The following is a 17,011-nucleotide window of genomic DNA, read 5'->3' on the forward strand; positions in this document are numbered from 1 at the left end:
AGAGGGAGGGAGAGAGAAAGAGATAAATCAGAAAATGAAAGATAATTATTGCATGCCCCCTCATTGATCCCACAAGATTTCCTGAGCATTCCTCATACATTATATATGTAATAACTCCAATGAATCAATCATCAATAGTATTTCTATTTTTCTCAAGCAAAAATGTATATCCTTTGAGAATATATACTGAGCAAAACATAGAATAGTATATCATCTTTTAAAACACTAGTAATTTGAACTTCTATAAATATACTTAAATAACAAACATTATAGATGGCTATTCACATAGGACACAATGTGACATCAACATACAAAAATAAAACAATCATGTTTTAACTCTCTTGTCGTTTTTGTTGGCTGGTTGTTGTTGTTTTTTGGAGTAACGGTATTTAAACAATTCAGATAACAGAATGATCTCAGCAATATTTATCCTGGGGAACCTAGACATAAAGTTATACTGTGCACAGGCACACACCCAAGGACAACTGCAGCAAACATTCCTTGCGGGACCTGTTACTGTCTCCTACAGTGGTTCAGAAATGCTGGGAAGGAGTAGAGGCCTCCAAGTATAAGGAGACATTTTTGTTAGCTGTTCTGTGGAAAGGAAAGATAATGAGATCTCACTTCACCCCCAGCTGGGGAAGTATGAAGCCATCAAGCTGTCCTTTGAGTGAGTGGAATACAGAACACGCCTCCTTCTCGGGTTCTCCCACACCCCACTCGCTATGAAGTGTTTCTCCACTCGTGGAAAAGGTACCACCTTTCTGGACCAGGGGCAGGGGATTTCAGTTCCACAAAAACATTTGTCCTTTTCCAGTTACTGCCATAGAAAACATTCCTTCATCCCACAAAATGATTTGGAGAACTCAGCTGCCCAACTCAGTAGAATTGGAGAACTGAATATTTCTATGGTAAAAAGGTGATCCTTCGTCCACGGACTGTTGTAATTCTCTTGAGAGCAGGGAACAGAAGCTAGAGTTTTCACATTCCACCTAGAGTCTGGCATAACTGAGCTCCCAGCGGGAACACAAAGACTGTTCAACTGGACTCCATCCCTCCAGTCTCCATGGGAACGCCACACCTGGAGGGAGTCCTGCTGCTCCTGGTGCTGGTCCTCACCAAGACTGCATCTCTACAGGAAGCTGATACTTGAGGAACTGGTCTCAGTTTTCCTTTTAAGGAAAAATGTAAGCTCTTGCAACATCTTGAAGAGTTGCTTGGGGGGAGAAGGGCAGAGAATGCTGGCTTGTTGTCAAACAGAACTTTCAACAGAGGCAGAGGAAGATGGTTTCTGGAGTCCCTAGGGGGAGCCTGCAGGGGCTGATGCGGACTCAGGGTCCTGCTGCTGCTGATAGATGTCCTGAATCAGCATGGTGTTCATGACCTTCCACTCCCTGTATTTTCTGGCTGTCAGCTTCGGATCATCCAGCAACTGGTTAATCATGGCCAGGTCATGTTCTTTACACTGTCCAAGTAGAAAATAAAGGGGGGGGATGGGGATTGTAGTGAGTATCTCAATTTCAATAAGCCACCTTCATCCCTTTTACAAATAATTGCACATACATATTCATAAAAATTATCAAAGTGTGTTTACCCGTTAATATTCAAATCCCTACAACAATCCTAAGATATATGGCAGGACATCTGTTAGGTATCCTACCCAGTGGAAGAACTAGACATACAGCCAAGGTCTCCTATGTGACGCTTCTCTGATTAACCCATTTTTGCACACCACAGTGACAGTTCTGTCTTAGTGTGACCATTATTCCTCCTGAAACTCATAACTGTATCATTATTTCAGTGGCCAGCCAAACTTCACCAAGTAAAATGGGAAACAGTGCTTTCCCTAAGATATAAGACAATAAAAAATATATATTTTTGTATTTTATCTTAATTTTTAATAAATCACACACACATTTATTTAATTAATATATGCAGAATAACTATACAGGCCATTTTTTTTATTCAAAGACTACTAACCTTCCTTGAAAACAGTATCTACTGCACTGGTGCTAATAGAGTATAGAATCTACTCATATTATTTCACCTCACCCTGCCTCCTCTGTAATCAATGACACACATTTCTGAAATGTCGGACCCAGGTTAGGGAAGCTTTCTGTAGTCAAGAAATGAGGTCAAAATAAGATGCAACAGCTTCCACATTCAAAAAAAGATCATTCAGTCCTAACAATTTTATCTCAAATCTATTCTTGCTTCCTCCATCCCTATGACTATCACCCTAATTTCAGACTAAGTCCAATAGACCACACTCGATCTGCTGTACAGCCTCCTAAAGGGGTCCCTGCCTCTAATCTTCACTTCAAATCCACCTTCCGTGTGGCAGTGCCGGGATCCACCTAAAATGCTGAGCCCCTTAATGGTTCCTCTTCATGTCCAAGGTTCTGTGGGCTGGAGCACCATTTGTTGCTCACCATGTTATGCTTAGATATTCATGGATTCCTCATACCACCTATTCTACAGCTTTGTAAGGAAGGTGATAATAAACATATTGAATTCATTGCTGTGTTCTTTATACCTAACACAATGCCAATTGCAGGAAGACATTCAATACATATATATTAATGAACCACTCTCTTTACCTACCTTCAGGATGGCATATGTGTAGCTAAAAATGTACAGCTGTGCTCACTGGTTATAGTTCAAACTCATGACCACTGCCATTAAGTGGACTTTCATCACGTTTTCTCATCCCTTTCCTCTCTCCCTCTTCCAAAGGACTAATTCAAAACTTCCTGTCTCTACTCAAGCCTTGCCCCCATCCTCCCTTGCAGCTGATGACCTTGTTCAATTGTTTTTAGGAAAAGAAACAATGAGAAGAATATTTCTCCCCAGTTCCTATCGCTCACTACCTACATCTACACAATTAATTTACTCAAATTCCATCTTTCAAAGAGGATTTTCATGCCTATCCTAATTAATTAGCGATCCCTCAACATTCTTTATCCACCTTCTCTTCTCTATAAATCTATCATCACTTTGTATACTATAAAATTACTTACTTACTTTGTTTATTTCTCCCTCTACCTAAATATAGCTCCATGAGGGCAGATAATTTTGTGTGATATACCCCCTGCTATATCCCCAAGTACCTGAAAGAATGACTGACACATGGTGGACATTCACTAAATACTTGATGAAAAAATTAATATATGAAATAATAATGAATGAACTACTTATTCATTTGCTTTTTAATTTCTTTTGCATCATGAACCCTACAGTGGGGCCTTGACTTACGAGTTTAATTCGTTCCGTGACGGAGCTAGTAACTCAAATTACTCGTATGTCAAATCAACAGTGAACGAGTGAGACACGTGATGCTGGGCTGATGTTGTGGCGTTCACTGTGACGTTCACTGCGCCAACTAGCAGTGGGGTATCTGAAGCTGGCTCGTAACCCGAATTTTAGCTCGCAACTCAAAGCAAAAAATCAGCCGAGAGACGGCTCATATCTCGAAAAACTCGTTAGTCGGGACACTCGTAAGTCAAGGCCCCACTGTATTTGGAACCCCCAAAAATCATCTCCGTAAACAAACAAAAATGTTTTTATACATGTTATACACACACACACACACACACACACACATACACACACATATACATCCTATATAAAGGTAGTATGCAAATCGACCAAACAGTGGAACAACCGGTCGCTATGATGCTCACTGACCATCAGGGGGCAAACGCTCAATGCAGGAGCTGTCCCCTCGTAGTCAGTGTGCCCTGTGGCTCACGGCTGGCGAGTGCCGTGGCAGTGGTGGGAGCCTCTCCTGCCTCTGTGGCAGTCGGACATCCTCTGAGGGCTCCCAGACTCCAAGAAGGTGCAGGTCGGGCTGAGGGACCCCCCCTGAGTGCACTAATTTCATGCACCAGGTCTCTAGTATATATATTATATGTTATATATGTATATCACATATCTATATCTGTCTAACCATATAGACATTTCCACATAGTTTTAAGGATTCTAGAATTGTCAGCACTTGTTTTATGCAAATGAAGTATCTGGTCATAGATGATCACAAACGTTAGTGGCACTCAAATCTATTGTTTTATTACATTTTTGTATTCTTCTTTTCCAGTTTCTAGATTGGCCAGAATAATATAGATTTCAAGAGAAAAGTACCCCCCATACAGAAGTCTGAGTGATGAGATTTATCATCTTGATTCAAGTGAATAAGGATGTGATAATAGATGAAGATCAAGACATATATTTAGGTTTAAGAAAAGAGAAAAAATTGTTCAGTAGGAAAGTAATCAAAGAAGGATAACAAGCAGGTGGCCAGGACCAGAAGCAGAGGGCGGCGAAGTAAGCGGGTAACTGGGGAGGGTTCCTGACAGAAAGTCGAGCCAGGGCCCAGAGAGTTTTCTTTCTTCTCTCTGAGTTCTCAACATTTATGCTCCCATCAAAAAACAGTATTAAAAAAAAAAAGCTTTCATCCTCTAACACCATAGTCTATTCATATGAAGTTATTTAAGGATTCTTACTTTTGCTCTAAAGAAATTTTGACATCTGTTCAGAGAGAGATCCTAATATTTTACTGAAAAACAAATAAGAGCTTTGCAGTTGAACAAAATTTGGAAAATTAATTTTTAAAGGCAAATGTGCACTAATCATCCCTCTAAATCCGATAAAAGGCTTTAGGAAAGGGTCTCTTCAACTTCGGGCTAACACCACACATGTTTTATAGTCTAAACAATCCAAGTGTCTTACCATTTGGCTCAAGTCTGTGTTAGCTTTTAATGGATAAAAGAAAAACACTGCAGACAAGAATTTAGAGGAAGGGAATTAATGGAACAACAAGCCCTCTGAGCTCCTTCCTGGACCTAGCACCCTGGACTCAGCAGCATCACGCTGGGTCCTGCTCTCCCAATGCTTTGAGCCACTTTTACAACATCATCCTTGCTTTCTGGCAGGTAGGCTGGGCTTGGTAGGGCTTCCAAAAAATAATGTGAAAGACAGATGCTATAATTTCATTTTTCACTCCAAATATGCAGCAGATTAACTTGATTCAAAACCTAAGCATTGAAATTGTATTCTATCGGAGCAGTTGGGCAAAGAAGGGTTAGTTCCTCTTGACATAGACCAGGGAAACCCTGAGATAAACTTTCAAGCAGACCCCTTAATTATTCCAGTAATCATTCATTATGAAATAAAGGCAGACTTAGCCAAAAGTCAGTGGATGTTGAGCTATCAGAAATTCCTAAGATCTATATTAGAGCATGACATGATAGTCTTCTCAGTGTTCTTGAAGAATTTCCACATTTGTTCCAATACAATCCCCATACAGGGATATTTTTTTATGTATGGAATGTGCCTATCACTAATATAAACACTATTGTTAAAACAGTTCCCTTGTTTCTGCATGAAACTGTTGTCTCTGCTTGTCCACACTCGAGCTTTGAAGTGTGTTGTGTTTTTTAAATAAATCTTGATGTAACATATACAGAGAACAGCACACACACAATAGGGCTGGTACTTGATGAATTATCACAAAATGGACCAGTCTGTAACCACCACCAAAGTCAAAAAAGGACCCTTACCAGTATCTCAGAGGCTGTACTTGTGGCCCCTCCCATCATATCCTTCCCTCCTCCTCAAAGACAACCACCATCCTGACTGCTTTGCATTTTAAAGCCAGAGAAAGACAAGTACCATATGATTTCACTTATATGTGGAATCTAATGAACGAAATAAACTAACACAATGGAAACAGACTTATAAATGCAGAGAACAGACTAACAGTTATCAGAAGGGAGGTTGGAGGGGCTGTGTGAAAAATGAAGGGATTAAGAAAACAAACAAAAAAACTCATAGACAACAGTTTGGTAATTACCAGAGGTGGAAGGGGATAGGGAAAGGTAGGAGAGGGTAAAGGGAAGAAATGGTGATGTAAGGAAACTTGACTTGGGGTGGTGAACACACAATGCAATATACAGATGATGTATTATAGAATTGTACCCCAGAAACGTGTATAAATGTATTATTCAATGCCATTGCAATATATTCAATTAAAAATTAATTAAAGATGGTTAAAATAATTCTTATAGCCTTCTGACTTGAATAAATATACAGCACTAAATTATCTTTGTCCAATGAATAGTTTGATGTGCATTTTTTTCACCAAAGTCAAGTTCCACACAATCATGTCTTCCTTCCTCCTATGAGGTTGATAGGAACAGGTGACATGGATGATGTTTCACAGCCCCAGCATCACACTTTCGTGAGGCCTAAGGGATTTGTGGAAAGGGCTTCCTTCCAGGAATGTGAGAGTGGTTCTTCAGTGGGCATTATAACCCCTGACATGGCCCCCAGTGCTCTTTGCTCCCAGGTATTCATGCCCTTGTATAATCCCCCTCTGTGGATCCATGCTGGCCTAGTGACTGGCTTCTAAGGACCAGAATACTGTAAATACTGTGAATGTAACGGGATGTCATGACTGACATGGGCATATGATCCATCTTGTTCACTCACTCTCCTTTTCTTACTTGCTCTCAAGGAAGCCAGTTTTCATTTTGGGAGCTACCCTGAGGAAGGGCTGCAGGGCAAGGAACTGTGTGGCCTCCCACCAACAATGAACACCTGAGACCCTCAGTCCAGCAACCTGTGAAGACCTGAATTCTGTCAACAACCTCATGAGAGAGACTGGGAGTACTGACTCCCCCAGGGGAGGAAGGAATGCAGTCCCAGCTGAGGCCTGGATCACAGGCCCTTGAGGGCGAAGCTCCTCAGCAAGCCATGCCCGGATGCCTGACCCACAGACATTGTGAAATAAGTGTTTATTGATTATGGCTGCTAAGTTTTAAGATTTTTTTTGTTACCTAGCAATAGATACCTAATGCACAGGGGGAAAGGAAAAAGCTGGATTGAACAATTATATGGCCACAGTGCACAGAGAGCAGGAGATTACAGAGAACCACATGAGGCCGCTAAAACCTTTGAATTCCATGTATAAACCTAGCCTCTCAGTGGCCAGGCTAGGACATGGTCTTGTGATGGTCTAGAATCCTAAGCCTGCTGTTGTATGAGAGGTGGAGAACACAGTCTTTCTCCTTCTAGAAATGGCCTGCACTGCCTATCCTTTCCTTAGCCTCCATTTCCTATGTCTCCCAACATGGGCTAAAGCATGATCCACTGACATACATTTACCCAAGCCAGTTCCTCCTCCTTGAATGCCCTTCCTTCTCATCCTGCTATTCTTTTTTGTTTTATTTTGTTTTGTTTTGTTTTTCAGAGAGGAAGAGAGAAGGAGAGAGAGATAGAAACATCAATGATGAGAGAGAATCATTAATCAGCTGCCTCCTGCACATCCCACACTGGGGATCGAACCTGCAACCCAGGCATGTGCCCTTACCGGGAATCAAACCATGACGCTCAACTACTGAGCCACACCAGCTGGGCTCATCCTGATATTCTTCATCTCTTACTCATTTGTCAGTTGTCAGCACTGTCCCTAACGGCCTCAGATAGGCAGCTACTGCCTTCATCTGGACTACCAAAGCACCCTAAGCTTGTATCAACTACAACATCTTAGCACATTGCATTCTAACTGTTTTCTTCTGTTTCCATTGTCAGGTGGGGTCCATTCAATAGTTCCAGTGCCCTAGAATAGTGCTTGGTCCATAGTAAGATTTGGGAAATATTTGTTCAATGAAAAATATATTCATTTATAGCAGTTACCACAATTAAGTTAGTAAAATCCCAACATACGAAGGCATAGTACATCAAGTAACCAAACATGTATCAATTTTGTACATAATGTGAAATGTAACATATTTGCCTTTAAAATGTGTGCCAGTGATGTTTTTCATCAATAAATGTTAGGGAATTTTTCTGCATTTGGATTTTATTTGTATAATTAAAATACCCCTTTCCCTTTTCTTTTTCAGTCTCATTTTTGCAGCCTTATAGGGTGCTGAGGTCTTCTATTGACTAACTGGGACATCTGACTAAGAGTCACTCAGCCATGTCTTTGTACCCTTGTGCTTTGATTGCTGATATTTCTTTCTGGAAAGAGACTCAAATTCTTGATACAGAAGGACATGCACAAAACAGAAATTAATTGCAGGATCTATCAAGGCTTTTCAGAATCTATAAATCCTTTGCTAGTTCAGGACCAGTTGACCAAGTATCCTGGCCTCCTCCTGTTCATGCTATAATCTAAATGTGAAAGCAGAATGCTTTTGTTATGAGGACTCATTTTAGTTACAGGAGGCCCTGAAAATAGCATCAGTACATCCTGCACACTCTCCCTCATTCCCATTGTGAAAACATCTGCTGGTCTATTACCGTGAAGTATATATTTCCTACTGCTCAGCTCTCGTGGCGTATCTTGGCTGCAGAGCCTACAGCTGAGAGTCACTAAATCTTTGCTCTATATGAAGTCTAGAAAATTTCTTCTGGATGTAGTACAGAATAGTGGCACTTCGTGATAAATCAGTGGAATCCCAAAATCTTATTAATATTACTGTTTATTCTCACAAGTTAACTATCTTAAGCGCTCATCAACATCTGTTGGGCTAGGTAAAAAGGTACACACACAAAAATTATTACACATGGTCCTTGACTTCTAAGGAGCTTAACATTTGAAATGTTTTATCAGCGTGAATATAAAAATCAAGGCCTATGTAGAAAAGTAGATGGGTTACCCCTGTGAGTATTGTGGTGCTTCAAGAACACCAAAAGTCACCTCATCCCACAGAGACTGGACTTGCTTTTACTTCCCTCCCTCCCCGCCCCGCCCCCACACACAAACACACAAAACACACAAAACACACACACACACACACACACACACACACACACACACACACACAGTGGCTAGCATGAATCTCTGCAGAACCAGCCATTCTTTACCCCACATCCACAGAGTTCATCTAGAGTTTGAAATTTTTTACCTTTAATGTGCTATTCAAGGTTCGGATTTTGTGGAGTTTCTCATTTATGGATGGATTTTTACACCGCCTCACAAAGGACTTTCTCAACTCCTTTCTGGTTGAAGGTCGTCGGTCCCCAAGAGGAGATAGACTGGCTTGCTCTAATGACTTGTAGAGCTTCTCCATTTCATCATCTCCAGACACTTTTGTTTCTTCTATTAAAATAAAAAAAAGCAATAACAATAAACCCAGTTAAAATCAAGGTGAGAACACTGGACACGGTGGTCCTAAAACAAGGCCCTGCTGACACAATGATCTCAGACTTCCAGCTTCCAGAACTGTTAAGCAATAAATTGTTGTTGTCTAAGTCACTCAGTTTATGGTACTTTGTTTTGGCAAAGTCATGTTCCCTTTGAAGACGCTAGGGAAGGAAGGATCTATTCCAGGCCTCTCTCTGTGCTTCTGTTGGTTCCTTGGCTTGCGGCAGAATAACTCAGTCTTCACAGGGTGTTCTCCCTGTGTGCGTGCCTCTGAGTCCAAATGTGTCCCTTTTATAAGAACACCAGTCATATTGGACTCGGACTCACCCTAGTGACCTCATCTTAACTAATTACATCTGCACCTTTTCTGTTTCTAATGAGGTCACATCCTAAGGTACAGGGGTCAGGACTTCAACATAGGAATTTTGGAGGAACACAATCAAACCCATAATAATTCACCATCTAGCCAGCCAAAATTCATGTCCTTCTCTCATGCAAAACATATTCATACCATCCCAACATCCCCAAAGTCTTAACCCATTCCAAAATCAACGCTAAGTTTAAAATCTAATCCAAATTTCATCTATATCTGGTATTGGAGAGACCCAAGGAATGTTTCATCCTGTGGCAAAATTCCTCTCCATCTGTGAACCTATGAAACCAAAAGAGTTACGTGCTTCAAAAATACAGTGATGGCACAGGCAAACCCTAGCAAACTAATACACACCCTCAAGCTTCAGAATCACTTTCCCAGATGACATCTAACTGCCATTGAAAGAAGAAACCTGCCTGTGGTCTGTGGCTTTGAGCAGATAATGGTTATTTGTTCTGCTTCCTCCACTCACGTTCCTAACCAAACCTTCCAGCCCCAGCCCAAATGCTTCTAGCGAAGCAACTCTACCCGAGATGCAGGGGACCATTTGTGCTAGGTTAATCCAATGGCAGCTCCATCATGCTGGCCACAGTCATTGATTTAGGAATGAGCATGGGTTTCAGAGCAGGCCAGCTGGAGCCAGGGACCTCAATAACTATAAACCCAGTTAAAATCTTACCAAAAAACTTTGGTTTGGGGTTATCACAGAATCAATCTCCCTTTTTTCCTAAACTGAGTGGTATGATGATGTGGACTAGAAGATTCCAGGAATCATGAGAATGGAGCCAATCTATAGGACATGGCTGAGACATGCATTTAGTGACACCATTGAAGTTCTCAGCTTACTGGAGTTTTCTCTCTCCCTCTCCCTTTCTCTCTGAAATAAATTTGTATATCTATATAGTAGTAACATAAAAGGGGAGGTGGGGAGTGGATGGGTGGGTAGGGAGAGATTAACCAAAGAACTTATATGCATAACCCATGGACACAGACAATAGCGTGGTGAGAGAGAAACATCAATGGTGAAAGAGAATCATTGATCAGCTGCCTCCTGCATGCCCCACACTGGGGTTCGAGCCTGAAACTTGGGTACATGCCCTGGGGGAGTGCAGGGTGGAAGGGGTAAAAGGGGAAAATGGGGGACATCTGTAATACTTTTAACAATAAAGATACATTTTTAAAGAGTGGTAACAAAAACTTGTACATGAATGTTCAAAGTAACACTATTCACAGAGACAAAACGTTGGAACAGCCTAAATGTTCATCAATTGATGAATGGATAAACAGATTGTGGCCTATACACACAATGGAATATGATTCAGTAATTTAAAAAAATGAACATACTACAACATGGAAGAACCTTGAAAACATTCTGCTAAGTAACAGAAGCCAATGCCCAAAGACCACATGCTATGTGAGTCCATTTATATAAAATGTCCAAAATAGGCAAACCCACAGAGACAGAAAATAGATTAGGGGTTTCCCCCAGGGAGAAAAATGGGGGTTGACAGCTAAAGTGTACAGGTTTCTCTATGTGGTGCTAAAAATGTTCTCAAATTAGATTATGGCCACAGTTACACAACCCTGTGAATATACTAACAACCACTGAACTGTGTGTTTTTATGTGTGAATTTTATGATAGGTGAAACATATCTCAATAAAGCTGTAAAGAAAGTAAACTTTTATGAGATCATCAAGACCACTGGTAACACCTTCACAGAAATACGAAGCATGCTAGCAGTCCTGCAGGTAAGCTGGAGACATGGCAAGTTTTAAGAAAATTAAATACAATGACATCTGAGTCTTAGAGGGGACATTAGGGTTGGGACTCTCGCAGTTTTCAGACACACCAGAAAATGGCCATTTTATATAAAGGACAAGGCAAAAGTAGGCTTACAGTTGTTCCTATAGAGAATAATACAATAATCAATAAATAATAATACAAAAATAAACTCTGTTTTACATACTCACAACTGTAAACCTACTTCTGTGAAACCCTGTGTTTTTTATAGCTAGTAGGCAGGTGAGACTCTACTTCTAATAAAGTCTAAATACATAGCCTTCAGGACTACAGTATTTTTAAAGTAAGTAATACATATTTAATAAACTTCAAGAAGCAAATCAAGCAAGCATATAGCAAAGATACACAGAGTGGTTTCTTTAAGTTTCTCTCTGTTCACTAAGCTGGTAAATTATTCTACTAAAATGTATGATAGAAAATAAAAGTACTCTTGACTAATACATTAGTTTGTAATTATGTCAGTTTTAGTAAAATGATTATATTAAGATTATGTATCTAATTCAACAGATATTAAATTGGTAAAGATAAAAATAATTAGAATCTTAGAATAATGTGACATAAAATACATTTCATAAATGAAAAAAGGACTGCCTTTTGGATAATTTTATTATTGTTTAACATACTTATATGGGTATATATTTATGTTAAAATATCAGAGGTATCTCTCTTCTACACACACATATTTCTTTCCCTCACTTCCACTTTGGAACATTAGCAATGAGAATATATGTAGGTGTGTGTGTGTGTGTGTGTGTGTGTGTGTGTGTGTAACTTTAAAATTAACACACAGTTGAAGTGGACCTATTTAAGATTACTGAAAGTTAATACAGAATCCACCTAAAATATGAACAAATAATATTCTCTTTTTGGATCCATTTTGAAATTGGAGATAATAGTGAGATAAGGTTAAAGCTCTTGGAGAAATAAGGAGGAAAATGAAAGGCAAGTTATTGCATTATTCTTACTTCTCAGCCATCATCTCTCCTTAGCAGAAACCTAAAACTGAAAGCCTCTGTGTCTAACTTCTAATAACCTGACTCCAGAAAAGCCCACAAGCAGGAGGACAACAAAATAAAAAATGGTGATGCGAGTCGTCAAATAAAAATATCCTTACTGGCTCTTTTGTGTCGTGATCTGAGAGGCGTACAATGTATTGCTAGATACTCAGGATCTAACCATGCCCACCCCTAGACAAGGACTTTATATTGTTTTCACTGCTGCTAGTGGCTGGTGCTTAGGTCTTCACAGGGCCATTAAATGAGCATTCAGTAATAACAGAAACAGATGATAAATAGAATCATAGGGGAACAAAAGGATATAAGCACACAATGAAACAGAGCTTGCACCTGAGCCCAAAGCAAAGGTGAGTCCTTTCCCAGTTGCTATATGAAGATTAGCACTGGCCTGTTAGCCCACAGGACTACTCCTGTACCTTTAAGGGGCTTCTCTGTAAAGTAATATTGTAAAAAGCTCTCTTTCACATTCTTATGTCAATATTTTTCTAAATTATAATTACATATCAGGAAGCACAGGATTATTTCTCCTATTTTACCAGATTGTAAAAACAGCAAGAAAAAAGATGGGCAGGAAAGACCACTGCTCTCTCCCCCATTGGACACAGAAGCCAGGTTAATTATTTCCACTTCCCTTGGCTTCTGATAGGAAATAAACGAATTCTGTCGGACAGCCAAGTGTTTCCAATGCAATTGTTATCCTTCCTCTCCAGAGTATATTTTAGTCTTCTTCCGTAAATTAACAAGACTTTAATTCCCTTCTCCACATAAGGCACTTCATAGTCTATCTCATCTAGCCTCACCAGTGCTTTGCCAAGAAACGTGAAAACTATTTTTATGTTATGGATGCGAAGAAATGGAGATTCTTGAAACACAGTAAATAATCTTTCCCAAATGTAAATCCATGATGGAAGTAAGAATAAAAGTTCAATCCCACAAGGTGCTTCTAGACCAGTCTTCTCAAACTTTGACAGGCAAAAGTCACCTAGAGATTGTGTTACAATGCATATTCTGATTAAGTCAGGCCAGGATGGTGCTGAGATTCTAAATGTTTAACAAGCTCCCAGGCAATGCCAGCACTGCTGGCCCATGGACCATACAAAGAGTAACAAGGCTAGACTGTGTCATCAATGTCAGGATTGTGTCACCAGCCTCAACTCATCGGAAGAGAAAGGGACTGGAGTCACAATGAGAAAGGTGGGACTTGTCTATTTGCTCTGAGCTACATCCTAATGAAATATATATATTTACAGCTTTGTTCACAGGAGTATGTCCAGAATCCCTGCTCTAAAGCATGGTATCTCATATGTTGAGCTGGCACGATTTTGAGGGGAATGTTGGTGACACTTCACATCTGTTAGATCAGCTCAGCTCGCCTCGAGGGGACAGACTAGTCAACTTTCTCCAAACTTAGGTCAGTAATCGAATAATTTAGACTCAGGACAGACATGGTATTTTTTGTTAACACAATCTTTCTTGGTGACATTAGTAAATGAGACATAACAACGTTTTTAACTAATGGTTAGAAGTTCACTCCTTTCCAAGATTATGTCAAATGAATGTGCTCCTCCCTTCTCCACCTCCCATGTATTCAAGCCTATCGTCTGCTTCGGATGGGCCAGGGGTGCTCCTGGAGGCCAAGAATTCACTGTCAGCAGATCCTCTCTTTAAAAGCTGTATTTTCAACTTTGCCTCTCCCACTATTTTATTTTTAGTGTTTCCTTGTGCTTTCTAGAATGTGGTTTTTATTTTCTTCCTAGAACATAAGTTCTGGCTTCAGAAGACAAGGGGAATTCATATGCCATATTTCACATTAGAATTTGAAAGGGAACCTTTGGAGATTAAAAAAGCCTCAACGCTGCTCCAAAGTAGACAATGTTAGTTTCCAAACGTGAAACACTTGGAAAGGTTTAGGCAGAAACAGCGCTCCCTGTTTCTACAGAACAGCAATGTTCTGTTGGAGAAAGGAAAGACCATGGAAGGCATCGGTCACAAAGAGAAGAAATCATGAGAGCCACTGGGACATTCTGTGTAGCTTTTAAGGTTTTACAAATGTTATTTCATACAACATCTGATGCCAATAGATTAAAAGCATTTTGCAGGCTTTCTCTAGTGATTCTGACAACTCTACAATGTAGAAAAAAGACTTACATCATAATGATGAGCAAATTTAAATTAGATAACTAAGATAAATCTGGGTAACTAATTTTTACTAGTAGTTAGGATGCTACTGACCTAGAACACTAAGAGAGCATAATTTTGAGGGGGATTCTGCCTGTTTTTGCTGCTGTGCATGCTGGTGGAGATAGCTTCAGTATGAAGTTTTAACTATGGGTGAAGTATTATGTTAACTGCTCTACCAACAGTATCTCATTATCTTTGTAACAACCCCATGAGGAAAGTATTATTAATCCTGATATACATGAAAGAAAAATATAAAGGACATAGAAGTCTTTCTATGTCCATGCATAGAAAGATTAAAAACCTTGACCAGGGTCACAAGGAGACAAACCTAGGTTCTGACCCAAAGTTCATTGTCTTAGATACTATGCTATACTATGAAAATATTTGATATACTTTCTTTTGAATAAATTATAATGGTAGTTATTTCAAAATAGGTAATATACAGTCACTGGGGTGGTAGCTGGCTGAACTGGGGCACCAGACCCCAGGGCAAGAAATTCATGAGCTAGACAGAAACCTGGTAAATAGGCCAGATAATCGGATTCTCTGCTTGGACATTTGAACTAGACACCTGTAGGTAAAATTGGGAGCAGAGGGTGAGATTCAAGGTCATGGTAGACTGTGGCCCTGGATGCAACAAAGATATAAGTGCTTAGAAACAGACAAGCGAAGTTGGAAGAATGGTATTTGGGAATGAGGTGATTTTTTGAAAAATGGCAGGTAAAAGAAATTCTGTAAGAGAGAAAATAGATTGAGAGAAAGTCAGAGTAAGCATTCAAGTATAAAGATAGTATTTTTACTTGTGCTCTTGTAAATCTGAGAAAAGAGTAGTTTCACTTTAATTTTCCTCATTTTTCCATATTTGTTTTACCATCTCTGCTGAGTCATATACCTATTTTCTCTTGGATGTTTGATGTTTCTATTAAGTAAGGCAACTCACTACTCCTGTATTATTGCTTTTATTATAAGAGCAAATCTAATCTAGTAGACAACCTTTAATATTGTTTTTGTTTTAGTATTATTACTCTTTTGGCTGTAATTTTTAGAAATAATCTAAGATTGAGTCCATTGCCCGAGCATCTGATATATAACCTTACTTCTCAAATCAAATAATCCCATTTATCTTTAAAATGTATTCTTTCAATTGTATTAACACCCAGGATCTGGTAAAATATGTAATGCAGTCATAAAACTTCTGTATTTGCCCACATCCTAAGAAAACAAAAAATATTGGCACGCATATTAAAAAGACATATGGGCAGGTTTTCATTTTCTTTTTAAAAGATATTTATGAGGTGGAGATTGAATGGGAAATAAATGGGGGAAAATAGCTGGAAAAATAGCCTAAAACCAAGGGTACAAATTCAATGCACTATAGAGAAATATGCCAAGTTGGCCCCATAACATACTGGGTCCATCATCCATGTGGCTTCATGATAGAGACAAGTGAGAACAACAGATAGAAATGGAAGACCAGAAGGAGGAAAGGACAAGAGCACTGAGGCAAGAGGAAGGAAGAAGTCACCCTATCTCAGTTTCACTAAGCAGAAAATGAAGGTTTGGAACATATAAATGCCCTTACCTTTTTAAGATGAAGCTCTCTTTTTCTTATTTCTATTATTGTAGAAAATCCTTAATGTACAGTAAGTCCTCACTTAACCTCGCCAATAGTTTCATGGAACTGCAGTGAAATGTATGCTGAAACCTATGTTACCATAGGCTAATTGATATAAATAAGAGTTAAGTTTCTACACCATCTCACCAACATTATAATGAAATAATATTGAATGAAATGACATTATTTAAGGACCTACTGTACATATTTAGAGTTATGTATTTAAATATGGCCATTAAATCCCTACTAGGAAAACTTTTTTTTCCCAGAATATCATAATCCTATGGAGTTGAAATTATCTAATGCTACAGGAAACTGAATGTGCTGGAAAACATATGACTCATCCTTGATTCCTCTCTTTCCTTCACACATTTGATTCATTCATTTATTCAACTCATCCATCAAATACTCTGTTAATGTCCACTGTGTGCTGGGGATGGACTTAAACAGAGTAGAATTTTATCTTTACAATATATCCCAAATATGTGTATTTTTTCTCCCCTGAACCCTCATTGCTACCATCTTAATCCAACCAACATTATTTGACTTTGGCCCATTTCAATAGCTACATGGTCTATGTTAGCTTTCTAATATCCATTTTCCATATAGTGAAGTCATCTCTTAAAAATGAGCATCGACCTATGAACCACGAGGTCACAGTTCAATTCCCAGTCAGGGCACATGCTGGGGTTGCAGGCTTGATCCCCAGTGTGGATCATGCAGGAGACAGCCAATCAATGATTCTCTCTCATCATTGATGTTTCTATCGCTCTCTCCCTCTTTCTTCCTCTCTGAAATCAATAAAAAAAGATTTGTAGTGTATCTATATATGTATATAATATGTGTGTGAATGTTATGTAAAAAAATGAAGCAG

At 39.3% G+C, this 17,011-nt stretch overlaps 1 protein-coding gene across 1 annotated transcript in view; it reads right to left on the reverse strand.

Moving 5' to 3' along the window:
- Positions 1-202: 202 nt before the first annotated feature.
- The window catches only part of IPCEF1 (interaction protein for cytohesin exchange factors 1), a 71,480-nt gene continuing 54,671 nt past the window's right edge, over positions 203-17,011 (reverse strand). Inside the window, exons 9-10 of the mRNA XM_023758182.1 lie at positions 8,913-9,106; positions 203-1,465 (exon numbers count right to left, since the gene is read on the reverse strand). Of these exons, the coding sequence (XP_023613950.1) occupies positions 1,301-1,465; positions 8,913-9,106 (359 nt within the window). The 3' untranslated portion in view covers positions 203-1,300. The remainder of the gene's footprint in view (positions 1,466-8,912; positions 9,107-17,011) is intronic.

This window comes from Myotis lucifugus, unplaced genomic scaffold (assembly GCF_000147115.1).
Source record: "Myotis lucifugus unplaced genomic scaffold, Myoluc2.0 scaffold_125, whole genome shotgun sequence".
Taxonomy (NCBI): domain Eukaryota; kingdom Metazoa; phylum Chordata; class Mammalia; order Chiroptera; family Vespertilionidae; genus Myotis; species Myotis lucifugus.